The 26014-nt window shown below is 44.2% G+C and overlaps 1 protein-coding gene across 4 annotated transcripts in view; it reads left to right on the plus strand.

Moving 5' to 3' along the window:
* The first annotated feature begins 456 nt into the window (after positions 1-456).
* CRTC3 (CREB regulated transcription coactivator 3) overlaps positions 457-26014 on the plus strand; it is a 98236-nt gene continuing 72678 nt past the window's right edge. For 3 of the 4 annotated variants that reach the window (XM_043489503.1, XM_043489504.1, XM_043489505.1), the window contains exons 1-2: positions 457-769; positions 10114-10212. In XM_043489503.1, coding sequence (XP_043345438.1) covers positions 638-769; positions 10114-10212 — 231 coding nt within the window. In that variant the 5' untranslated portion in view covers positions 457-637. The remainder of the gene's footprint in view (positions 770-10113; positions 10213-26014) is intronic. The other variant, XM_043489502.1, reaches the window with a different exon arrangement.

A 26014-nucleotide genomic window follows, 5' to 3' on the forward strand; every position in this document is an offset into this window, starting at 1 on the left:
TTTTCTTGGGTGGGCCCGAGCGGACCGTCAGCGACACAGATCGAGGGAGGAAGCGGGCTGGGAGGCGGAGGACGTCGGGCAGCTGTTAGGCCCCATAGGGTGGGAACCGAGGGAGAGGATTGCTCAAGCGTAGTTCGTCCGTTTTCGCCCCCCTGAAGGAAGTCAGCGTGACTGGGGAGGGCAAGCAAGGTGTTCAAACTCTTTGAAAAACTCTTAACGTCAATCCGAAGGCCAGGCGAGCCCTATCAGGGAGCGCTTCAGTAAAATGGTACCCTAGCTGCTCCCTCACGTCGGGCCCGCTCTGCCGCGCGAGCCGGGGGTTTCCTCGCGGGGTCCGCGCGGCGGGTCGCGAGCCGGGCGCGGGACGCCGGGGAAAGCCCTCCGGCGGCGGGCGCGGGGCAGGGTCGGGGCCGGGCGGCGGGCGGGCCGCGCCGAGGGCGGGGCCGGGCGCGCGGGGGCGGACCTCGGCGCGCTCCCGGCCGCTCGCTGGCGGTGGGGCCGCGGCGGCTCCTCTGCCGGGTCGCGCCGGAGGACGGGCTTCGGGCGGCGGCCGGGGCTGGCCTGCGGACGGACGGGTGGGCCGAGGCAGGGCCCGCGCCCGCCGTCTCCCGCCTCCTGCCGGCGCCGGGCCCGCGCCATGGCCGCCTCGCCGGGCTCCGGCAGCGCCAACCCGCGGAAGTTCAGTGAGAAGATCGCGCTGCACACGCAGCGGCAGGCCGAGGAGACGCGGGCCTTCGAGCAGCTCATGACCGACCTCACCCTGTCGCGGGTGAGGGCCCGGGTCGCGCGGGCGTGGCGGCCACGGCGGCGGCGACGCGGGGAGAGGTCGCGGGGCCGAGGCGCCGGCGGGGCCGGGCGGGGGGCCCGGGAGCGGGCCGGGAGGAGTCCGGGAGCGGGGCCGGCGCCCTCCGCGCGGCCTCGGCGCGGGCCCGCCTTCCGACACCCGCTGACCGTCTGCGGTCGCCGCGGAGGTGGGAGGGTCGCGGGGGCCGGCTGTGCGGGGAGATGGGCAGGGGCCGAGCCCGGGAAGGCGGGCCGCCGGGTGAGGGAGGCCTAAGGGGGAGGGTGACCGGGAGCCCCGGGAGGAAATCACAAACAGCTTGGAGGCGGGAGGTGCGGCTTCTCGCTGCTCCGAACATCCACCGCCCGCGAGCCCTCGGGACTGCCCGGCGGGGCGGGCCCGGGGCTCCCACCCGCTCCCTCGGGAGAGCTCCGCGCACCCGTGCATCCGGGGCCGGCCCCGGCCTGCTTTGGGGTCCGTCTGGGTATCAAGCGGTGACTCCTTATCGAGTGTGGGGCTTCGCTCCTCTCTCTCAGTGGAGGTGCTGTATCCGTGCGGTTTACGGAGTTCGGCTCCGGTGTATCTTGCGAACTGGAAAGGTGCACAGCGTTGCGGGTGACCCGAGGAGGGCCCAGGGGGACCGAGTAAGGCGCGGGTCGCGCGACCAACACCCGTCGAGGTTAGGTAACTGTCGAGGGAGACAGTGGAGGATGGAGAACCGACAGGAGTGCCCGCGCAGGGCCGCGGGGAGGGAGGGTCAGCGTGAGCGGGGGCAGGCCTTGAGGAGCCTGAGTGCTGACCTTGGAGGACCATCAGGAGGATGGGGGAGGGTATGCGGGCGCGGGGGCGGGGTGGGGGGCAACCCGGAGGAGAGCCGAGTCGCAGACTGGTGGTCCCTGGCTCGCCGAGCTGCAGACGCGTCCGTTTCTGGCCAGCAGTGTTTGGGTATCTGTTGCCAGAATTGGGAGGGTTTTCGTAGAAATCAAAGTTGAGAGATTTTAAGTGTAAAACCGACATTTCTTTACATTTAAAATTGGGAGACCTGATAACACTCCTGATTCCCATGTGACAGCCGCTGGCTGGAGCTGGGTGGTGGCTGCCCACGCCTTCTCTGGTTGGCCACAGTTCACACCACACCCTGTCATGATGCCCCCTTCTGATCCCCCACTGCTGAGCCTAGGTGTCACTTGCCACTTATCATATTTTTGATGGTTTGGGTTTTTTTTTTAAGCGAAGTTAAGGAGAAACAAATATTTCTTATGCTTACTTTTCTATCATCATGAGAAGAAATATATGCAGATAAAAAAGACTGAGGATTTCAAGAATTTTTTTTTCCCTTGTGCCCTGGCTGGCTTCACTCATTTATGACCTGCCTGGTGTCCATTTGTGACCTTGGTTGTGTCTGGGGATGAGCATGTCAAGCTCATCACACTGAGAAACATGACAGGGTGAAGGTTGAGAATTAATGCTGGGGCCTGTGTTGTTTAAATACATAAATTTTATGTGTACAGATACATGCATTCTGTATGTGTATCTAGAGTTGATCTGCTTTCTCACCCAATTCATGAGTCCGATTTAAAGTGTCTCAGACAAACGAGGCCGTGAGTAATGTACAGACTCTTTCAAAGGCAGTTAATTTTCACAAGTCCTGTGTTCACTGAAATGAGTCTGATTATGTTACTTACATATGTTCAAATGTAAACTTGTATGTAAGATTCTTTGCTTTAACTGTGATATAACCATTAGCTAAAACATAGGTACCAATAAATTCAAAGTTACAAATGCAGTGAGTTCAAATGGAATTAACGTGATAAATGCTGTTTTGCTGAACTGAATTGAGGCTCTCAGTGTGAATCTCATATTAAACCCTATAGTTCAGATTATCTGGAGTTTAGCAAGCCTGACTAACTGTGCCCTATATGATAATTCAATTCAGCTACCACTTTTCTCTGTTCTAATTACTATAAAATTATGATGTCATTTTGTCCTTCACCTTGTACAGGCCATTATTTACATGTTAATTCTGCCTCTGTTCTTTTCTACTGTCTACCAATTGCAAGTAAAGTAATGAATGCTACTTGGCTCCGCTGTGTTCATAAACACATAGGCAAATGAAAACTCTCAATTTGCCTAGTAATTTTTGCTTATTTACATTTTTAGGAATAACTTTCATAATGAAATCACAAAGCTGAAGTTCTTTTCGTAGAGAACTCTTTGCTTCCCTGAGCATATGTCCAAAACTCCGAGGGTCCGAAGATCTCAGATGGAAGAGAATCTATCTTGTTCAATAGATTATGGATAACTTGATGGCAGATATCCTGATTTTCCATTACCAGCCCATGGCAGTCATGCTTATGGATGGAACAGACGTTGCTAATCAACCTAGGTCCTCTTTCCTTCCTGAGTCTGTGCTGGGCTTCAAGCCTTTCTCCTTTTAATCAGAGTTGGATCCTTCAGAGTTGGAGCTAAATCCTATTTGTTTAGTTGGTGGGATAGATTAGATTATCTAATCTATTAGATAGATTAGAGAATTTTCCACTCTAGTTTTAGGGGTTCAGCCTTATCAGGAAGCAGTGGATAATTTTTGAGAAGAGAATGCTAGGAGGATCAGTTCAGTGATGATGATAAAGAAAAGGAAGAAAGTGGAGGCAGATAGGCCTGGAAAGAGGCTGTTCCTTTGTTCATTCATTCATTTGTCAGTGCTTGAGTGCCCAGTGGGGAGATGTTGAGGTGGAGTGAAAGGTGGGGGTGGGGGTGAGGTAGGGGGAGGTGAAGATGTGGTGCCTCACTTCAAAGATCTTATTAATTTGTTTAGCAAACACCTTTTGGGTCTCTAGTGTGTGTGGAGGGGGGAGGGGGTGTAGGGTAGGATGGACCCTGGGGATATAGTAGTACAGTACATGTGTGTGAAGTCACTCAGTCATGTCCAACTCTCTGCGACCCCATGGACTGTAGCTCGCCAGGCTCCTCTGTCCATGGAATTCTCCAGGCAAGAATACTGGAGTGGGTTTCCATTTCTTTCTGCAGACAGTAGTACGGTAGTGTCTCCTAATAGATTGTAGGGATGCTATGGAGGACAAAGATTAATGGGCAAGACAGTCATTTGACAAGTAAGGGCACATTTTGATGACTATTACAAAAGGGGAACAGCTGGGAGCTATGGTAGAGAGTCTTCACCTCTTTCAGTGTCATAAAGAATTAATGGGAGTGGGGAAGGTGTATGAGGGTATATACTTGCGTGTTGAAGGAGGCAGAATGTTTTAGGCACAGGGGACAGAAGTGCAGCAAGGGAATGAAGAAGGTAATTTGAGATGAGGCATTCACAGGGATTTGGGACTTGATCCCAAGGACAATGGAAAGGCATTGAAGGGGTTGAACCAGGAGAGATTTACATTTTAAAAGAATGACTCTAACTCCCGAATGTAGGACAGTCGTGTAGGATAGATCAGAGGATGGACGAGGTCACAGGGAAATGGTTTAGAGTCTAGGAGGTGTGATGGTGGCAGTGAAAAGGATGTAGAGAGGTGAACAGATTGATACTTAGGAGGTAGAAAGAACCAGAATGGTGAGTGGATGAGGGAGCTGAGGGAGAGGGAGGACTCGAGAATGAGTCCCTAGCTTTCAGAACTGAGCCATTTCAGGGTGTCCTCTGTTGAGAGGGGCTTCCCTGGTGCCTAAGATGGTAAAGAGTTCGCCTGCAATGCTGGAGACCTGGGTTTGATCCCTGGGTCAGGAAGATTCCCCTGGAGAAGGGAATATCTACCCACTCCGGTATCCTTGCCTGGAGAATTCCATGGACTGAGGAGTCTGGCAGGCTACAGTCTTTGAGTTCGCGAAGAGTCGGACCGACTGAGCGACTAACACTTTCACTTCACTTCTGTTAAGAGAGGGAGTGCTGGGAGGAGCAAGTCCAGAGCAGACTTGGTGTCAGGAGATGCTGAGTTTGAGGTGCCATGAGGCACTTAAGTAGAGATGGTTCAGCAGACAGTTGTCCATGAGCTTCTGGAGCTCAAGAAGGAAGTCTTAGCTGGGGGGCGGGGTCTCTTTGGTGGGTAGCAGCAGGAGTAGATTCTGCTGCCTAGGAAGAATTTCTAGAACAGATCTTACAGATTGGTGGCCTGAGTTCTAATTTAGCTGTGTGATGTATTTATTTAAATTTCTTTGGCGGGAAGCCCCAAATGTTTTTTTTTTTCTTTTAACTTAGGGCCAACAGTGAATATTGAGATTTTTACATTAAAATCTGGGCTCTGGCTTCTTTTGAAAAATGAGATTATCTAACAACACTTACCATCCATTTCTGCATGACCGCTGAATGGCAGCTGCCCACCTTAGACAAGGCACAGACATGTCCTTCATTCTGCCACAGACCTCCTCACTCCCTGTGGTTTCCTCACAAGTGATTCTAGCCTGCTTCGCTTATTCACCTTCCATACTTGGCACCCCTATGCTCTTGAGTTTGTAACCTCTGCTGCAGAGTGAAACATGCAAAGGGCCTAGGAGATGTCCAAGGAGCTGCACAATTTAAAGGAGAGGTAAAGGAGGAAGGGAGGAGAATGGGCGACAGAGGATGAGATGGTTGGATGGCATCATTGACTCAATGGACATGAGTGTGAGTAAACTCTGGGAGATGGTGAAAGACGGGAAAGCCTGATGTGCTGCAGTCCATGGGGTCACAAAGTCGGACACGACTGAACAACAGCAGAGGAGGATGAGCCAGCAAAGATGACTGACGAGTAGACAGAGAGGTAGGAAAAAACCAGGAGGATTATGGTTCAGAGACGGAAAGGTGCACCAGCCGAGCCCGGTGCTGCTGGCTAGTCTGATGCGATAAAGACCCAGCCTCTGGTCTAGTTGTTTGGAGGTTGTTGGTGACCTTGGTGAGAGCCACCACATCCACAGCATGCTGGGTGGAAGGGAGCTTGCGAGGCATTGAGGGCTTGAATGAAGGAAGCAGAGAAAGGATTGGGAACCTGTTTAAGAAGTCCGGCTTTGAAGGACAACTGGTAGTATTGAGAAGCCACAGGATAAATGCCACATCAACCTGGAATGTTAATTTTGCTTGAATATTTGTGAGGAACTATCACTTTCATGGACTTGCCAAGTGGTGCATGGTAAAGAGTCTGCCTGCCAGTGCAGGAGATGCAAGTGATGTGGGCTTAGTCCCTGGGTCGGGAAGATTCCCTGGAGTAGGAAGTGGCAACCCGCTTTAGTATTCTTGCCTGGAAAATTCCATGGTCAGAGGAGCCTGGTGGGCTGCTGTCCTTGGGGTTGCAGAAAGTCAGGCATGACTGGGCATGCATGCACATCACTTTTGTACTAAAAAAGCAATAGATATGGTACAGTGAGGCCTCTGAGAGAGGAACAGAGAGAGGAGAGGATAAAGATTAGATGTTGTTTGACTGTGGAGTGTTATCGCTTTGCCAGGAATTGCGCTGATCACTCTCCGTTCATTGTCTCATATAGTTCTCACAGTAACCCTATGGACTGTGGGTCTACAGTGTTCTTCATTTTGCGGAAGGTTGCATGGCCAGTAAGAGGCAGTTCTAGGGTTTGATTCTGGTTGTCACACTGAATGTCTGTATGCTCAACTGCTTTTCTCCCCCACTAAGATATCCAGTTGTACCAGCAGCATTTGCTGAAAACAGTTCTCCACTGAACTGCTGTGACACTTTGGTCAAAAGTCAATTGGCCATATATGTGTGGTCTGTTTTTGGACTCTCTCCTGTTTTTGTTGATCTGTACATCTTTCTTTTGAACAGTAGCACACTGTCTGGATTATGATAGCTTTATAATCAGTCTCAAAATGAGGTAACTTAAGTCTTCTATCTTTACTGTTCTTAAAAATTGCTTTGGCTACTCTAGGTCATTCACTCATCCATAAATTTTAGAATTGTCTTGTCAGTTTCTGTGAAGAGGCCTGCTGGGATTTTTGGGGGGGATTGTGTTGACTCTTGACAAGCCTTTTTCAAAAAGGAATCGTTGAGACTTCAATCTCATTTCTTTTAGACATTGTAGGAAATTCCACTAAAGTATGTAACTGAAAAAAGAAAAAAAAAAGATAACCAACCTCTACTGTACAGCACAGGGAACTCTGTTCAATATTCTGTAATATCCTAAATGGGAAGAGAATTTGAAAAAGAATATATATATATATATATGTATATATATATATATATATATATATTTATAAATCAATCACTTTGCTGTGCATCTGAATCAAACACAACATTGTAAATCAACTACAGTCCAATATCAAATAAAAATTTTTTAGACTTTTTAAAAAATTGAAAAAAGTGTATGCCTATAGGCTGAAAGTTGCTAACTCAAGGTACCAGGTGAGGTAAAGAATGAATGGAGGGATCAGGAATGGGGTGATTAAATTGTCACTGATCTCAGGCCATAGTGGAGGATAACAGGGTACAGTGAGGACTTGGGGAAACTGGAGAACCCAAGCCCTGTCTAAACTCCATGCCTTGTTGCCATGCAAGAATATGGGTTCAGTGTCTGTCAGATCTTTCAATCAAGAGAAGATGGAAATCCAGATTTTCTTGCCTTCTTGCAATGTTTTAAAATTTAAAACCAAGTGGGTCAGTACCATGTGGGTCAAACAGAACTCTCTAGGCTAACCGTGGCCTATAGCCTGATGGTCCATGACCCCTCTCTCAGGCTACTCATTCTTTGATCCTCATTTTCCTTATCAATAAGCATGATGGTATTGGAGACCATCTCTAAGGTTCTTTCTAGCTCGCTGGTTCTCGATTTCAAAAGAGGAGGGCATCAGAATTACTTGGTAGTTTAGGAGGTTGCTAAAGATATCAACACTAATGATGTTTTGAGCAGTTGTCCCAGACTTTTACACTTTACACACCACTGTCACATCTGTTCTCTGACTTAATCCTTCCATCATCTTTGTGAAGTAGGCAGCAAAGTGATTGTGCAACCACGTGGGAATACCAGGTTACAAAGTCAGGCCTTCCTATTCCAAATCCAGCGCTCTTTTTTACTGTGGTGCAACCATCTCTGAAAACTCTAGAAATGGACATTTTGGAAGAGCCAGCAGATACAGGAGATGTGGGAATGGCCTCCAGTTCAGCTGAAGACAGATCTCTAGCTAGATCCAGAACTCAGCTTGGTTGAAATGTCAAGGCTTTCGGGTAAGAGTTGAAGCCTTTGTGAGGACTCCCTGAAGGTAGAGACTTTGGCACATGTTCATCTTAGTAAGCTGGTGCCTGGCACTGTACCCAACACACAGTTTACCATTTTGATGTAAGTGAGTAAGTGGATGGGTTGACAGAAGAAGGAATCAAAAGCTTTAGATCAAGCTGAGAATTTTGTCTAGAGAATCTCAAGGACAGAGAGTCGAATGTTTCCGGTTGAGAATGTTAAAATCAAAAACTGAGACTTTATACTGATAACTTAGCTGATAGATGGGAAAAGCTCACCATGGCCTCCCTCTTGTATTTGACTCTCAGATCTAGGTTTTAATTAATAGATTATTACCGTTTCCCCGTGCCGTGTTTTTGAGAAATCAAGTACTGTTGGTATAAGGAAGCTAAGGCTGCCAAAGGGTTTTATATGATATGCCTTTATAACCTCCAGACAGATACAAGCCCTTATCTTTGGAGATACCTATTGAAATATGGAATGCTAGGCTATTTGGCTTTCAGTGGAGTGTAATGGGTGATGAAGGAGATAAAGATGAATCAAGGTTGGGTGTAAGTTGATTGTTGTTGGAACTTGAAGATGAAGAGATGGGGTTTCATTATACTCATCTCTATTTTGTATGTATTTGGAAGTTTTCATAATAAATGTAAAAACAAAAAACCAGAGCACGCCATAGGCTCAGCCAAGCTTTTGGTCACTTTTCCCTGAGCTTGTGAATAGTGTGAGGAAGAAATGGATCAAAGTAGAGGAACATGGCAGAAATAAGAACGTGGGTTTTGAGTTTGCCATAGCTCAGGCTCCTCCAACTGTGTGACCTTGGGCAGGTCTCTGACTGTCCCTAAGTCTAGGTTTCCAGGGCTGTAAAAGCAGGATCACGTGGTCTCCCTTGGTGGTTGTTGAGAGGGTGAGGGATAAAGTGGGCAAAGTGTCTGAGGACAGCATCTGGCTCATCTTAGGGGCTCATATCTGGTAGTTTTTACGATTATTAGGCAAAGACAGAGAGAGTAACGAAAGGGTAAAAACTCTGCCTCAGGGTTCCCAGCTACTCCCTTCTTCCCTACATGAATTACAAGTGCCAAGGGTTATATAACCACAGAGGTAATTTATTGTTTTAGAAACAGAACTCTCAAAGATCAAATTGGACCACTCTGGGATTTACAAGGACTGTAACCAGTTTACTGCCTTTTGAAAAATGAAGCAAGAAAGAACTTACAGAAGAAAAGCATATTAAAACAGTGGGACACCATGTTATACCTGTTGAATTGGCCTCCTTCTTTCCTCTAATTAAGGATAATATCCTGTGTTAGTGAGTTTTTGGCCAAACAGTTTTCTCACATATACGTTGGTATACCCTCTGGGGAAACATTCTGGCAGTGTGTATAGAGAGCCATCTAAAAGCCCAAACCCAAGACTTAGTAATCATTCTTTGAAATGTATCCTAAGTTAGTAATGCTGAAGAAGAAATGTTGTGTAGCCATTTAAAATGCTTATATATCATAGAAAAAGAGTTGTGATGTAAGGATGCAGACTTGTGCCTATGTTGTGATCACCACTGTGCAGTTGTTTTTTTTCCTAATTTTGGCTGTGCTGGGTCTTTGTTGGGGCATGCAGGCTTTTTCTAGTTATAGTGTGGGCTCAGTTGCCCTGCAGTATGTGGGATCTTAGCTTCCCAACCAGGGATGGAGCCCGCGTCCCCTGCACTGGAAGGAGGATCCTTAACCACTGGACCACCAGGGAAGTCCCAGTGCAGTTGTTACACCTAAAAGTAAATGGAGACGGGAACAGAGCATGGAGAAGGGAAGAGAGTATGTTGGAATCATGGGCAGTGGCTTACTTTCTTTTTTTTTTTTTAAGAAATTTCTTTTATTGCTGTTAAAGATTGTGCCTGCACGTGCCCCCCTCCCCCCGCCACCACATGCACTCAAAGAGTGTGCAAGAAGGTCCTTGAGTCATGCCTGGGACATTTAGAACACGGATAAATTCTTTCCCCCAAATAGATGAATCAAAACCCAGAAAACCCCGGAAACTGGAAGGTTTTAAGTAGAGAAGAAATGGAAACCAAGACTTTCACTCTTGAACCATGTTGCTGCATACAACACTGTACTTTGATGCTTCTTTCAGGTCTTTGCTGTCATGTCTCAACAGCTTTGAAATCTCTCTGTCCCCAGGTTCAGTTTCAGAAGCTTCAGCAGCTCCGCCTTACACAGTACCACGGAGGATCCTTGCCCAACGTGAGCCAGCTGCGGAGCAGTGCCCCAGAGTTCCAGGTACCCGAGATGCTTCCTTCCTTCACTCCTCGTGAGATCTCAGCTCCCTGGCCAGGGATTGAACCCAGGCCCTCAGCAGTGAAAGCAGAGTCCTAACTACTGGGCCACCAGGGATTTCCCAATACTTACTATACTTTCTTTGAACTGAGTGGAGTGTAAAAGAGGCAAAAATTTTCCTTGAAAAGATAAGATATCAAAGGATAAAGTTCAGTAGTGTTCTGGGAAATCCATTGTTATTCATTTCACATATGGTCTAATGTAGCACTGTCCAGTGGAAATACACTGTGAGCTACATACATCATTTAAACATTCCTTCATTTAAACCATGTTAAAGAGAAAGAAATCAGTGTAATTAATTTTAATATTGCTTAAATAATTTCAATAATTATTTGACCCAGTCTATCCAGAATAATATTATTTCAACATATAATCAATATTAAAAAATTAATGAGATATTTCATCATCTTCTTTTTTAAATGAAATCTTTGAAATGTGTATTTTGCACTTAAAGCACATCTTAGTTTGTACTAGTTATGTGTTACCACCTTCATGTAACTGGCTTCCACGCTATTGGACAGGACAAATCTATGGCACAGATAAGTGGTCAATATTTTGTTTAGAGGAGTAGTGTCATAGAGTGCTTTAATCATTCATGTTATTGAAAAAAGCCTTATTCAAACCAATGTGGAATCAGTGATTTAGACAATGGTATATGATATTGTTGTTGAAATCTGAATTAGATTTAGGTATTCTAGTCTCTGAAAAATTAGGAGCCTGACATTTTCGTTAACACAATTTAAGATTAAGTGTTAAATCTGAAATATAAACTTTAAAATGAAGTATAACTGTATTCATTTGGATGCCTCTCCATTTTAAAAGTACCATCTTCTTTCTCTGTGGTGAAATCTGGTTCACTTGTTTGATGATGTCCCATAAAGCAGAAGTAATATTATTTAAATGGAGACTTCCATTTGAGAGTGCTGATAGAAACTCTTAAGTGTAAGGTGGGTAGAAAAAGTACTCTGTGAACCGGTTTGTGCGTTAGTACACTGGAATCTTGTCTTTAGTATAATGACTTTGGAATCTCACTGTAATACTGCCTGCGTAAGAAATCCACTTTTAGCAGTCAAACTATCTTACATCTCGGCCTATTGGGTCATTCGGTATCCAAATAAAGTAGATCTCTACTGTATGCTGGAGTTCGTGCTTCAGAGAATAAGACATCGCCAAGGGGTACTGGGTTTGAGATCCCAATTTTGTGGTACTTTCCTATCAGCCTTGGAAGGATACAGAACAAACTGAGGTGTCCCTCCCCTGGTATATTGGATGGGATAAAGTGACAGGCCTTGGGCTCCCCAGGATTCTTTCTCTGAGTAATTTCTAAACTTTGAAGCAATTGCAAGCTTACAGAAAAGTTGGGAGTACAGTAAAAGTAGCTATATTGTCCCCCTTGAGAATAAGTTGCTGATCTCATGCGCTGTCAGCCCCAAATACTTGACTGTGTGTATTTCCCACCAGCAAGGCTATTGTTCTACATGAGCTGAATAGAGCCATGAAATCAGGAAATTAACAGTGATGTGTTACTACCATTTGACAAGCCTGGGCACATTCAGGGTGGTATGGCTGAGGACACATTATTATTTGATCCTGAGACCCCATTCAGGTTTCCCCTAGTTGCCCGGTTACTGTCATGACAGCAAAAGGATCGAGTTCAGAGCACATACATTGTCTTTAGTCCCCTTCTGGACAATTTTTCCGTCTTTTATTTTTGACGTTAAAAAAATCATTTTCAACTTGTGTAACCTTGCCACTTCTGGAGGTCACAAGCCAGTTCTTTTGCAGAATATTCCTCGATTGGGGTTTGTCTGATGTTTCTTCAAGATTATATTTAGATTATGCATCTTTGGCAGGAATAGCCAAAATTGATTTTAATTTTGTATCCAGTGAAGTCGGTGATTTTTCATTTGCGTGATGTTCACTTTTATCACTTAATTCAGGTGGTGTTTGTCAGTCTTTTCCACTCTAAAGTTACTCTTCTTTGTAATTAATACGTATTTTGTGAGGAGGTAATTTATCTGGATTCTCAACAAACTTCCAATTTATACATTTATTTATTTCTACATATTTATATGGCTTAGTGATTTCTTATATTATCTGATGGGTTGTAATCTCTAACTATTATTGGTATTTTGGTCCTCACATTTTCCCTGATTAGGCTGATAGGAGCCTCTTCCCAAGAGTCTTGTCAAACTGAGAAAAAAAGGGAATCCCAGAAGCATAAATTATTTTTTTAAGCAGACAGTTTTAGAGTTTAATTTATATACAGTACAAGTAGCAAGGAGGGTCCTAATCTCTAGCTGCAGTGCGTGGGCTTCTCATTGCAGTGGCTTCTCTTGTGGCGTATGGTGTCTAGAGCTCATGGGCTGATGCTATGTGTGGGCTCAGTAGTTTCAGCTCTCCAGCTCTCTGGCTGTAGAGCACGGGCTCAGTAGTTGTGGCACATGGGCTTAGTTGCTCTGAGGCACATGGGATCTTCTCAGATCAGGGATTGAACCCATGTCTCCCGCATTGGCAGGCGGATTCTTGACCACTGAGTCACCAGGGAAGCCCTGACCGCTCTATGATTCAGTTTTACGTTGTATAATTACCACCACAATCCAGGTTAAGAACAGTTTCATCATCCTGCAAAAGTTCCCTTAACATCCCTTTGTAATCTATTTCCATCCCCACCTCCTGCCTCTGGAACCACTGATCTGCAGTTTTGCCTCTTCCAGAGTAGAATTTGTTCAGATAGAAATGGCATTTGAGACTCCAAATGGAATCAGAAGTAGAATTTGTTCAGATAGAAATTGCACTTGAGACTCACTCACCCCTATTGTAGCATGTATGTGTTTCTTAGAGCTGCCATAACAAAATACCACCAACTGGGTGGCTTACGTTTTAAACAACAGAAACTGATTCTGTCACAGTTCTGAGGCTGAAAGTCTGAAATCAAGTCCATAAGGCCATACTCTCTGGGGACTCCAGGGAAGAATCTATCTCCTCGTCTCTTCCTAGCTTCTCTTGGCTGCCGCCAGTCCTTGGTATCCCTTGGCTTGAGTGCCGTCAGTCCACTCTTGGCCTCCATTCCACATGAGCTTTCCTGTTTGCCTGTGTTCGAATACCCTCTTCCTTCTCTTAAAGACACCACCCTAATCCAGTATAACCTCATCCTAACATGTTTACATCTGCAAAAGTTCTCTTCCCAAATAAAGTCACATTCATACGTACTTGGGGTTATGACTTGAACAAATCTTCTTGGAGGAACATGATTCAACCCACTACATTGCAGTTATCAGTTGTTGTTTAGTCACTGAGTTGTGTCCATGTGTCTTTTGTGACCCCACGGGCTGTAGCCCACCAGGCTGTTCTGTCCATGGGATTTCCCAGGTAAGAATACTGGGGTGGATTGCCATTTCCTTCTCCAGGGAATGATCCCAACTCAGGGATCGAACCCAAGTACCCTGCATTGGCAGGTGGATTCTTTACCACCAAGCCAGCAGGGAAGCCCAGTTATCAGTAGTTGGTTCTTTCTGTTACTGAGTAGTATTCCACTGGAGGGAGGGACTATAATTTGTTTATCCATTCATCACTTGGTGAGCACTTGGATGGTTTCCACCTTGGGGCAGTTGTGAGTGAAGATATTCACATTCAGTTTTTGTATAAACACCTAGTAGCGGAACTTTTGGATCAAACGTAAGTGTATATTTACCTTTGTGAAAGACTGCCAAACTACTGTACAAAGTGGCTATACCATTTCACATTCCCGCCAGCAAAGTTCCAGAGACTCTGCACTCTCTCCAGCCCTTGGTATTTCAGTTTATTTTTTAAAAAATTATGATTAAGATTTATAATTTTTAATTTATAATGTATATATAATTTATAATTTTAAGATTTTAAAATTATGATTAAGAAAGCACAACATAAAGTTAATCATCGTCACCATTTTTAAGTGTGCAGTTGAATAGTGTTGAACATACACATGTTGTTGCGCAGCCAATCTCCTGCACATTTTCATCTTATAAAACTGAAACTCCAAACCCATTAAACAGCAACTCTATTCCCTCATTCTCCAGCCTCTGGCAGCCACTGTTCTACTTCTGTCTCTATGACTCTGACCACTCTAGGTACATTATATAAGCGAAGTCATATAATACTTGTCTTTTTGTGACTGGCTCATTTAGCATAATGCCCTTGAGGCTCATTCATATTGCAGCATGTGACAGGATTTCCTTCCTGTTCAAGGCTGAATAATACTTCATTGTATATATATGCCACATTTTGTTTATCCATTCATCTACTGATGGACACTTGGGTTGCTTCCATATCTTGGCTATTCTGAATAATGCTACTATGAACATGGGTATGCAAACACCTCTGTGAGATCCTGCTTTGAATTCTTTCTGATACATACCCAGAAGTGGGATTGCTGAATCATATGGTAATTCCATTTTATGGGGTTTTGAGGAACCCCCATACTGTTTTCCACAGTGGCCATACCATTTTGCATTTCTGCCAACAGTGTACAAAGGTTCCAATTTCTCCACATTGTTGTTTCTGTTTGCTGGTTTTGTTTGAATTTTTTTTTTTTTTTGGATAGTAGTCATCCTAGTGGGTGTGATGTAGTAGTGTATCAGTTTTAAAAAGTTGGTCATTCTAGTGCATGTGTAGTGGTATCTCATTGTGGTTTTAATTTGCATTTTTCTAATGATTTAGGAGGGCATGGCAACCTACTCCAGTATTCTTGCCTGGGAAATCCCATACACAGAGAAGCCTGGCAGGCTATGGTCCATGGGATCTCCAAGAGTCGGACACGACTGAAGTGACTTAGCTTGCACAGTATGCAATGACTTATGATATTGAGCATCTTTTTGTACGCTTATTGCCATTCTTATCTCTTCTTTGAAGAAGTGTCTGTTTAAATCTTTCGCCCAGTTTTAAAAAGGAGTTATTCTTCTTCTTATTATTATTAAGTAGTTATAGTTCTTTATTTATTTTGGATACCTTTTCTTCAATACATATGTATTTAACAAATAGTTTGTCCTGATCTGTGGGTTATCTTTTAATTTTCTTAAAGTTTTGAAGAGCAAAAATTTTACATTTTGATGAGGTCCAATTTATCAAAATTTGTTCTTTTATGATTTGTTTTATCTTTTATCTAAGACTTCTTTGTGTAATTCAAGGTCAGAAAGATTTTTTTGTTTTGTTTTGTTTTTTTTTCAGAAAGATTTTTTTTCCAATGTGTTCTTCAGAAGTTTTGTAGTTTTAGGTTTTATACTTCGGTAATTTCAAGTTAATTTTTTTAATGTGATGCAGAGTGGGTTGGAGGGCTCTTTTTACATATGGATGTTGAATTGTTGAGCATCATTTGTTGAGAAGACTTTCTTTTCTCTACTGAATTGCCTTGGCACCTTTTAATATTTTTATTTACTTATTTATTTGACTGTACTGGATCTTAGTTGCGGCACTCGAGATCTTCAGTCTTCCTTGCTACATCAGAATCTTTAGTTGGGTCATGTGAACTCTTATTTGTGGCATGTGGGATCTAGTTCCCTGACCAGGGATCAAACTTGGGGCCCTGCATTCGGAGTATAGATTCTGAGCCACTGGACCACCAGGGAAGTCCCACTTTGGCACCTTTGTTGAAAATCAATTGACCATATATGTGTGGGTCTATTTTTGGACTTTTCTTCTGTTCCACTGGTCTCTATGCCTATCATTTTGCTAATATCACACTGCTTTGATGGCTGTACCTTTATAGGAAGACTTGAAATCAGATTAACAGGAGTCCTTTAGCTTTGGTCTTTTTCAAATTTTTTTTTTTCGCTTATTTTAGTTCCTTTGCTTATGCATAGAATTTTAGACTCAGCTTATTGACTTCTACAGAAAGGCCTGCTGGGATTTTAAAAGGGATTTCATTGAATCTATAATGATGGTGAATCTAAAACTGATGTTTTAATACTGAGTCTTCTAATCCATGAACATGGTACAGAAGCAGAGTCTCTTGATTCAAGTATTATTTAAACACATTCCACTTCCTTTTTGTTTATAGATCCTTTTGGAGTTTACAGAATGTTTTCACTTCTACTGTTCTACTTGATCTTTATTTTTTTTTCCTACTTGATCTTTAATACATGAGTTGGTAAGCATAGTACTGTGTTAATATTGGTTAAAGACTAATTTTCTATTCTAATGGAGGATCTGGAAGTATCCTCTTCATCTAACCCACTGGGCCCTTGTTCGGAGAACACCAGCTTACCTGATGAGTAAACCAAAGCAAGCTTTTCAGGCTACGTTCTGCTGGTCCTTAGCAAGAGGCAGGTCGTCAGTCAGGAGTGGCTAGGGTCACAGCCCTCCTGTTTCTGGGCATGGCCTGGCTTGTGTACATGGAAGGCAGAGAGAGGAACTGAGTGTTATCCTCTCTCTGAGGGTCAGGAGAGGGCCAGCTGGTCTCTGGCGTGTTTCAGCCCGTATGACAGCCAGGGATCCTGTTGACTGTGCAGCCTGATTGTCAGGCAGCTACAGAGAGAGACAGAGGGCATCTATTTGTATAGCATTCTCTGGGTGCACCTCTGTCTGTTCCTAACCTTCACATAACTCATCTAGTTCTTTCAAACTATGTCACTAAAAACTAATCACACTTTTGACATTTCTGACTTCATTTAAAAAAAGTTGGGTCATCTTGTTTGTAACTGAGAGTTTATAAGATCTAACTAATTTAGGAAACAGTCTGATGGGAGAAAACCCTGTTGCAGGCAGCAAGACTTGGCCAGATGCGGAACCTGATTTTTCTGAGACCTACTCCCAATACACAGGGGTATAGTGAGGCCCAGAGTTCCCATAGCAAGTATGTAGGAGAAGCCGAAATTACAAATCCTGGTTCGATTTTAATGGCTTTCCATTGCTGCATTTCCTTTAAAATTTTTATAAGATTCTTTTCAGAAATGATTGACAGAAGATTTATTGGTTGAATTCAAACAAATGGAAGACTTAAGTAGCAACATGAACCTTAAAATGCTACTAATAATAGCCAACATTTGTTGAGTGTGGGCTGTGTGCCAGACACTGCATTAAGCTCACTACATAGATTATTTCATTTTCATAAAAACCGATTGGAGTTGGTATATGTCTTTGGTAGTTGTCAAAGCATTCTTTGAGTTGTGTGTGATAAAATAACATAGCAACAAATTACAGTTCTGAGACAGGAAGTTTATATTTATCACTTTCAACTTCTTTTTTTTTCCCCCTGTGCTCTTCCCATTCTCCCCACCCTGCCGAGACCTGTGCTGTCCAATATGGTAGTCACTGCGGTGCTGTGCTGTGCTGTCGCTCGGTTGTGTCTGACTCTTTGTGACCCCACGAACTGTAGCCCACCAGGCTCCTCTGTCCACGGGGATTCTCCAGGCAAGAATACTGAAGTGGGTTGCCATGTCCTCCTCCAGGGGATCTTCCCAACCCAGGGATTGAACCCACGTCTCCTGCATTGCAGGCAGATTCTTTCCCATCTGAGCCACCAGGGAAGCCTAAGAATACTGGTGTGGGTAGCCTATCCCTTCTCCAGGGATCTTTCTGACCCAGGAATTGAACTGGGGTTTCCTGCACTGCAGGCAGATTCTTTACCAGCTGAGCTACCAGGGAAGCCCATGGTAGTCACTAGCCATAATTAAATCTTTAATTAAGGTGAAATAAAATAAAACACAACGGAAGATTCACTTTCTCAGTCACACGAGCCATCCTTCAAGTCTCAGTAGGCGCACATGGGGGTGGCCGCTCCTGCGGTTGGCACTCCCTAGGTTAAGGCTGCAAGTGCCCCTAAACACCCAGTGCTTTCAGATGACCTGTCCTCCCTCCTTTCCTTCATCAGCCAGTCGGATCAGTGTCTTGGCTAAAGTGCTTGTATGGATTATAAGAAAAGTGTTCTGGGGGAATTCTCAGTGGTTAGGACCCCATGCTTTCACTGCCGAGGGCCCAATTCCATTCCTGGTTGGGGAACTAAGATCCTGCAAGCCAGTCATGTGGCCAAATAAATAAATGTATATATATATATATACATATATATATATACTGATTAAACTTATATAAAATTTTTGAATGGACCTAGATATTATTATACTAAGTAGAAGTAAGTAAGACAGAGAAAGAAAAATACCATATGATATCACTTATACGTGGAATCTAAAATATGTTACAAATGAACTTATTTACAAAACAGAAATAGACTCCCAGACTTAGAAAACAAACTTATGGTTACCAATGGGGAGAGGGAGTGGGGGAAAGATAAATTAGGAGTGTGGGATTAACAGATACAACCTACTATATATAAAATAGGTAAACAACAAAGTCCTACTGTATAGCACAGGGAACTTTTATTTGGTATCCCCTCATAAACCATAAAGGAGAAGAATATGAAAAAAATGCACATATGTATAACTGAATCATTTTACTGCCCACCAGAAACTTAACATTGTAAATCAACTGTATTTCAATTTAAAAAAATAAAAAATGTTAACTTCCACTTCACTACTCTGAGGCACATGCATTTTGAAAGAGGGTGCCTGAAAAAATCACACATGTCCAGTTGGCAGAATTCCACACAATAAATGGTGGTGGTTAATCTGAAAGGCTGTGCAGAAGGGCTTATCCTTAAATTATGGAATGCGCGCACACGTGCACACACATACACACACATGCTGGTGGGCGTCTGAACGAACAAACGGACCTGCGAGGCCTTTGTGTTCTCCTGCTCCTTCTTTCCTCTAAGAGAGGATTAACTACTCTTCTTTTTCTCTTCTCACTAATCGATAGATAATCAATGAATACATTCATAAATTTCTTGCACCCACTGTGGTGGCAGAAACATATTTCTGTATGAAGCTTAGAAAGAGTGGAAATGGGTGAGTCAGCCTCTCTGCAGAAGACTGTGGCCCAGTTGGTGATGGTTGAACCCCCTCAGCTTTGGCCCTGAGGTCTGGGCAGCCTGCATGTGGCCACCGCCCCTCACTGAGGGAGGGCTGCCATGCCTTAGTTCCATGATCATGGACTCTCGGAGACGATCCCAAAATAGTTAGGGCTTGAGTCACGGATGAGAGTCTCCACAGAGACCTCAGAACAGCCTCTCTCGTGCCTTCAGATGGTCTTCAGAAATTCCGTCTATCTCTACCTTCAGCTCCCTCCCAGAGCTGACGGTATCTGCTGAACCTCTCCCACCTCACTCTCCCATCTCCTGGAGTCATGGCAGCAGCTTGCAAGGTGAACCTGCCCTGAGCCTCTGCCTCCTCTAGGTCCTGGGCAGAGGTGGGCTGTGGTGTGCCGAAGAGTATGGCTTGGGTGTCCAAGCTCTGGCTCCACTGCTTTTTTGATCTGTGATCCTTGGCTTTCCCTCAGCCTCTCTAAGCACTCCCCCTTTTTTTTTGTATATAAAATATAATCATAATTATCCATAAGGTAATCTGAGATCGTGGGAGGCATGGAAGCATGGCCCGAAGGATTTGGGAGCTGGTCTGAGTTAAGGGAACTAGGGTGTAAAGATAACTGATTCCTTCCCAAGCCGCTAACTAAATTCTGTTTATGTATGCTCGTTCGTCATAGTTTGTGGCTTCTGTGGCAGTCATCTCTCAGAACTTAAAAGTGAGAGGGAATTTTGTTCCCAAGGTCATAAACCTTAGCCAGCACTGCACTTGGGCACAGCATGCTCTCTGCCAGCCCTGAAACAATACCCTTTTATCCAAATACTATTAGTTAATAATAGAGAGGGCAGTGGCCTTGGTCTTCTGCGTGAGATTTAGAAGACCACATTTATAGATTATTTTATCATGCGTTATTTCCAAGAAAGATTTTCACTGACTGCTAGTATCTGTCTTATGTCTTAGTTTCTTTTCCAGCAAACGATAGTTTTCTGAATTTGTCACTAAACTTTGTTTAGGAGTCTGTACCCCGCCAAACTACATGCACTTTGCAGCTGTAATTTTTTCCCCACTGTCTATCTCTGTGCTTGATTTGCGCCTGGTTTGCCTTTGCTTTTGATTTCAATGAGAAGTTCTTCTCTTCTGCCCAAGGAAATAGTGAGAAGCCCAGAAAGCTAGGGGCTTACTTAATAGCTTTGGAATGTGCCTCTGTCCCAAAATAGGAACTGTGACCAAGAATATGGTTGTCATATTTTTAATACAGAGTCGAGTAGTGCTTTCCCCCCTTTTTGTCTAACCATACATGTTGAGTAGAAAACTTACAGAATGAAGGAGAAAAGTAGGCAACTCATGAAGCTCTAGTCACTCAGAATAGAGGTCTTTGATATTATGCTAGGGGCAAGGAAACACTGGCCCCACACCCTGAATCGGGAACATCTGCCTCCATGAGAACTTGAGCGAGAAACCTGGAATACGGCCACATTCATTCTGCCGTTCACGTGCTCCCAGCTGCTCATGTAATGGAGGGTAAGGAAGAGCATGGATACTCCAGACAGTGCTTCCAAGACTGAGCTGTATTCCATTAATTTAAATTTTTTTATGCCAGAAAATACTGGAAGAGATGGGAACTTCTCCTGAGAAGTCCACCTGTTAGATAAAATCAGGGGTCTGCTTGAAAAGAAATTCTGTGAGGACTAAAGTGCCGGACATTTTGTTGTTACTGTTTTCAAGATGCTAAGTTGTGTCTGACTCTTTGCAACCCCATGAACTGCAGCGCACCAGGCTTCCCTGTCCTTACTATCTCCTAGAGTTTGCTCAGATCCATGTCCATTGAGTCAATGATGCCACCAACCATCTCATCCTATGTCATCCCCCTCTCCTCCTGCCGTCAATATTTCCCAGCATCAGGGTCTTTTCCAGTGAGTCAGCCCTTCACATCAGGTGGCCAAAGTATTGTAGCTTCAGCTTTAGCATCAGTCTTTGCAATGAATATTCAGGGTTGATTTCCTATAGGATTGACTGGTTTGATCTCCTTGCAGTCCAGGGGACTCTCAAGAGTCTTCTCCAGCACCACAGTTCAGAAGCATTTTGTTTTAGAATAAAAGCTTTAGTGCCAGACATAGGCTGCCTAGCATGATGGCCAAAAGGTCAGACTCTGAGTTCAAATCCTGCCTCTGCCGCTTTCCAGCCCCGTGTCGTGGGACAGGTCACTAACATCTCAGCCTCAGCTTCATCATCTGTAAAGTGAGGATGGTGGCAGGGCCCATGTCAGAGTTTTGTCATGAGGAATAGATGAATTAATATATAGGACACTGGCAGAGCAGTGCCTGGCACAAGGTGAGCCTTTGGAGGTCTTTCCTCTTGTTATTGGCTTTGTTCCTACCCCCGACTCCCACCCCGCTGTTCCTACCACTGTAATTACTTCTACCACCTCGTCTGTGGCCACCTTTGTGGGTGCTACTATCTCTAGGGCTTTGGCATCTGCCTGGCTTGAGTTCCAGCTCTGCCACTGTTTAAGTCCAAAAGCCTCCGTGTCTGCATTTGCAAGATAGGGGTGTTACGAGTGTCCTTCCCAGGGTCCTGGTAAAGACGACCTCAGGGTCGTGCATGTGGGGCTTGTTGCCATGTTATTTTACTGTGGCAGGTCAAAGCCAAGGTGTCACCACAGAGTGCTGGGCTCTGTGGTGAGTTGTGTCCCAAGTACTTTGTTCTTATTAATAAGCTGCCAGTGCTTGAGAACTGACACGACTGAAGTGACTTAGCAGCAGCAGCAGAAGCTTGAGAGTTATTTTTAAAAGGTAATTGGAACTAAGTCAGGGTATCCCTATGTAGCATTGCTGTTCACTTCCACAGTGAGAAATGGGCAGGTGCTTGGAGGGTGGGGACACCCGGGGTACACCTGCTGGACTATGGGTCCTGCATTTGGTGAGAGTTTTGTGTGAGGCAAAAAGCAGGTGCGAGAGCCGCGGGTCTAGGGATGCTGGCCTTTCTGCCACAGAGAGTCCTGTCCACAGTCTTCCACATTCATGCTCCTCCACAGGGCAAATCCCTGTTCCTGCTGCTCGTCAGACCAAAGCGCCGTCCTCCCCAGATCCAGCCGTTTTCATCCTGTCCAGACGTGTGTGGGTGTGCTCAGTTGCTCTGTCATGTCTGACTCTGTGACCCCCATGGACTGTAGCCCACTGGACTCCTTCTCTCCATGGTATCATTCCAGCAAGAATACTGGAATGGGTCACCATGGTTATTCTGTCCAAACACACGTCTGTGTGCTCAGTTGCTCAGCAGTATCTGACTCTTTGTGACCCTATGGACTGTAGCCCGCCAGGCTCCTCTGTCCGTGGGATTATCCCAGCAAGAATACTGGAGTGGGTAGCCAGTTTCTTCTCCAGCCAAACATATGTAGATGCTGAGGAAATACTTGTTTGGATTCTGAAAATCGCTTTCCATATACATTAAACGGCTACTATGACTTGCTCTGACTTTACCCATTAATAAATATTGACTGAGTGCATGTTAAGAGTCAATGATTATTGAGCTTATAAAGATAACTGTCCACTTAGGAAGCTTATAATCAAGTTTGAGAGACAGGTTGTGTACACAAGAACTGTAGCAGAAAAGCATCGACTCTAGTTTCTTTTTCTTTTTCAGCTTCCATTTTAAACTTTTATATTCAAGAAAAGTAACACATTGTGTTTTTTTTAATAGCTTGTTCCCTAATTCTTCATTGTTCCTTGAAAAGTGATATATACTAATTGTATAAAATATAGAAAATATGTAAAAAATGAAAAAGGAACGGAAAAAGTTATCTGTATTTCATCAACTAGAAGTCATCTTTTGAATGTTTTATTTTAGTTATTTTTCATGCCTCTTTTATAGGGGGTATCATTCTCCGTATTTATAACCTTTTAAGAAAATTTCAACCATTATGTAATCATTATTTCCGTAATTTATTAAGATACTTTATAATTTTAATAGCTAAATAATATTTCATCATAAATGACATAATTTATAACCACTTTCAGTGTATTTTGGATATTTTGATTGATTCTGAGTTTTCTTTATTGTATATCATACAGTAATAAACATCTTTGTGTGTGAGGCATCTGTGTTTCTGAAACATAGATTCCCATAGGAAGAGTATTCAAGGAGTAGAAATAGTTGTAAGGTTATTAATACATGTGGCTTTGTTGCTGTTTTGTAAATATCAAAGATATTTAACCTAACAAAAATTTTGACTCTGATTTGAATATTTATTGCCTTAGGCAGAATGTTCATTACCTTAGGTCCTTAGTCTTTGCAGATCTTATATTCCAAGTATTGACTGTTCAAGAATGACTCGAGAGTGGGGAAATAAAGCTATATAGATACATATATATATAGTTTTAAATATATATATCTATCTGAATCAATGCTGTACACCAGAAACTAATGCAGCATTGTAAATCAGCTATATTTCAATTAAAAAAAAAAAAACTTAAAAAAAAAAAAAAAGGAATGACTCCAAAGTTCATGACATAAGAAGTCTGCATATTTACTGAAGCACAAAACTTAATCACATGGACCTTGAGGGGCCATGAGTTGAGCCCCTTGCCTAGGGAGTGACCAAGGCTGCTTAGCACATGTTTCACTGGGGCTTCATGGTTCTTTCTGCAGCGCCTCTGGTATGTTGCTTTAAAAATTAATTTTTTTAAGTGTAGAGAACTTCTGTGGAAACTGAAAAAGCCATTAATTTATAGTATACAAGTATGCAAAGAAAATCTATGACCATCAGAGAAATGTGACTCAAGAAAAAAACGAGTTTGTACAATTATTTCCACATTAGAAAAATGAAGATTTACTTTCCGATTGTTTAACAGTGTTTATTAATCTGTCCGTTGTAGAAAACAAATAGGATTTCATTTTTAGTGCCTAGTGAAGAAATTATTCTCTTTATAATAAGTCGTGAAATGGTTATATATATCTTTATGTCAAAATAAGAAAATAAATACATTAGTGAAATCATCAGTCAGTGAGCTACAACAGCTCAACAGACATGATCCCCCTTGCATTAATTCTAAAAGTTCTTTGTATTTTGGTGGGAATGTCTTATACTCTAGCTAGTATACTCTTGCTAGGAGTGACAGTGTGTGGAAAACAATTTAATCAGTGTCTAGGAAGTAGTCAGAGCGCACTCTTAGTAAAAGAGACACTGCTTAGACCAATCACAGGTTAAGCGCTGCTTAACCTAATACCTCTGAGTGGAACCACCCACCTGCCAGGCCCCAGCATCACCATCTAGAGCAGCTTCCCCCTGCTCCCTTTGTCTGAACTGTTCCCCTTGAAGTTGCTTTCTGTCCTCTTGGTGACGAGGGGGTGGCAGTTACTTCCTATCTTGCCCCCAGCATGTTTCTTGCTTTTATTTCCCGGTTCCTTGGCAAAGTGTCACCCCCAGCTCTTCCCATCCCAGGAGTTGCCTTTTCCTCCCTCCCCGCCACAAGGTCTCAGACAGAGGAGAGACTCATGTTTCTGCGCGCCCAGACCTTTCACATGGTGACCTGGCCCCGTGGCCCTGCCCAGTGTGTTAAAGGCCTGGAATCAGTCTGTGATGGGCCAGCATCACCCTGAGGATGCAGCTGAGCACAGATACGGAGTCTGGTTTGTCTGGTTTCTCGCTCCTGGTGTGGGCTCCTTCCGCAGGCTCTGGAGGTCACGTGACCCCTGATCAGCCAGCCTTCTTGCCATCCCTGAGGCCGAGAGAGAAGCAGATGGACTGGGGCTGCCTCTCACCCTGTAATTTGGCTGCAAGTCAGCATTGTTGGCCTCCTGCCTCAGCTCTGATAACTGGACTCCTGTCTGCTTCCGATTGCCAGGATCCCATGGTAACCTGTTTCGTATCCCTGGGCCTCCCTCCCAGGGACTGAAGTCCTGCCCCGATACAGTGACCGTGGCGCTTGGCTGATATCAGCCACCCCTCTCACTGGATCCCCATGCCCTAGATTTCTCATTGTTCCAAAGGGCCTGCAGTCAGGAAGCCTCTGTTCTGGACTCTTATCTCAGCAAGTGGCAACTCTGCCGTCCCAGTTACTCAGGCCAAAACCTTGGGCTCATCCTGAACTCCTCCCGTTCTCTCTCATCCCACGTCTGAGCCTTCAGCAAATTCTTGGTCCTACATGAAACATATATCCCACCTCTGCCTCCTCTGATGTGCACGTGTATCATTCCTGCCCTGGATTCTTACAAAGAACGTCCCGACCGGTATCCTGGCTTCTGCCTTATCACCTTTCAGCTGCTCTCAGCTCTGCCATTCGAGTGATCCTGTGAAAAAATGAGCCAGATTCTATCACTTCTGTTTTCAGAATCCTCCCGTGGGTTTCCATCTCACAGCGTAAAACCAAAGTTCGAAGCACAGTCCCTGCCCCGTAAGGCCCTTCCCCTCTCTGCTCACACCTGCTACACGTCTGTCCAGCACCCTTCTCACCACTCTCTCCACTCTGGCTTTTTCCTCTGTTCCCCAAACGCTCCCTAGGACCTCACTGCCAGGAATGCTCTTCCCCCAGATATCTTTTGTTTTTGGCTGCGCTGGGTCTTTGTTGTAGCACTTGGGCTCCTCTAGTTGCAGTGTGTGGGATTAGTTGCTCTGAGGCACGTGATCTTAGTTCTCCTACCAGGGATCGAACTTGCATCCCCTGCGTTGGAAGGCAGACTTTTAAAAAATTTATTTATCTTCAATATTGAAGGATAATCACTTTACAATATTGGGTTGGTTTTTGCCATACAACAACAACAATCAGCCATAAGTGCACATACATTCCCTCCCTCTTGAACCTTCCCCCCAAACCCACCCCTCTTTTGATTGTCACGGAGCACAGAGTTTGAGCTCC

Source organism: Cervus canadensis, chromosome 17 (assembly GCF_019320065.1).
Source record: "Cervus canadensis isolate Bull #8, Minnesota chromosome 17, ASM1932006v1, whole genome shotgun sequence".
NCBI classification, from domain to species: Eukaryota; Metazoa; Chordata; class Mammalia; order Artiodactyla; family Cervidae; genus Cervus; species Cervus canadensis.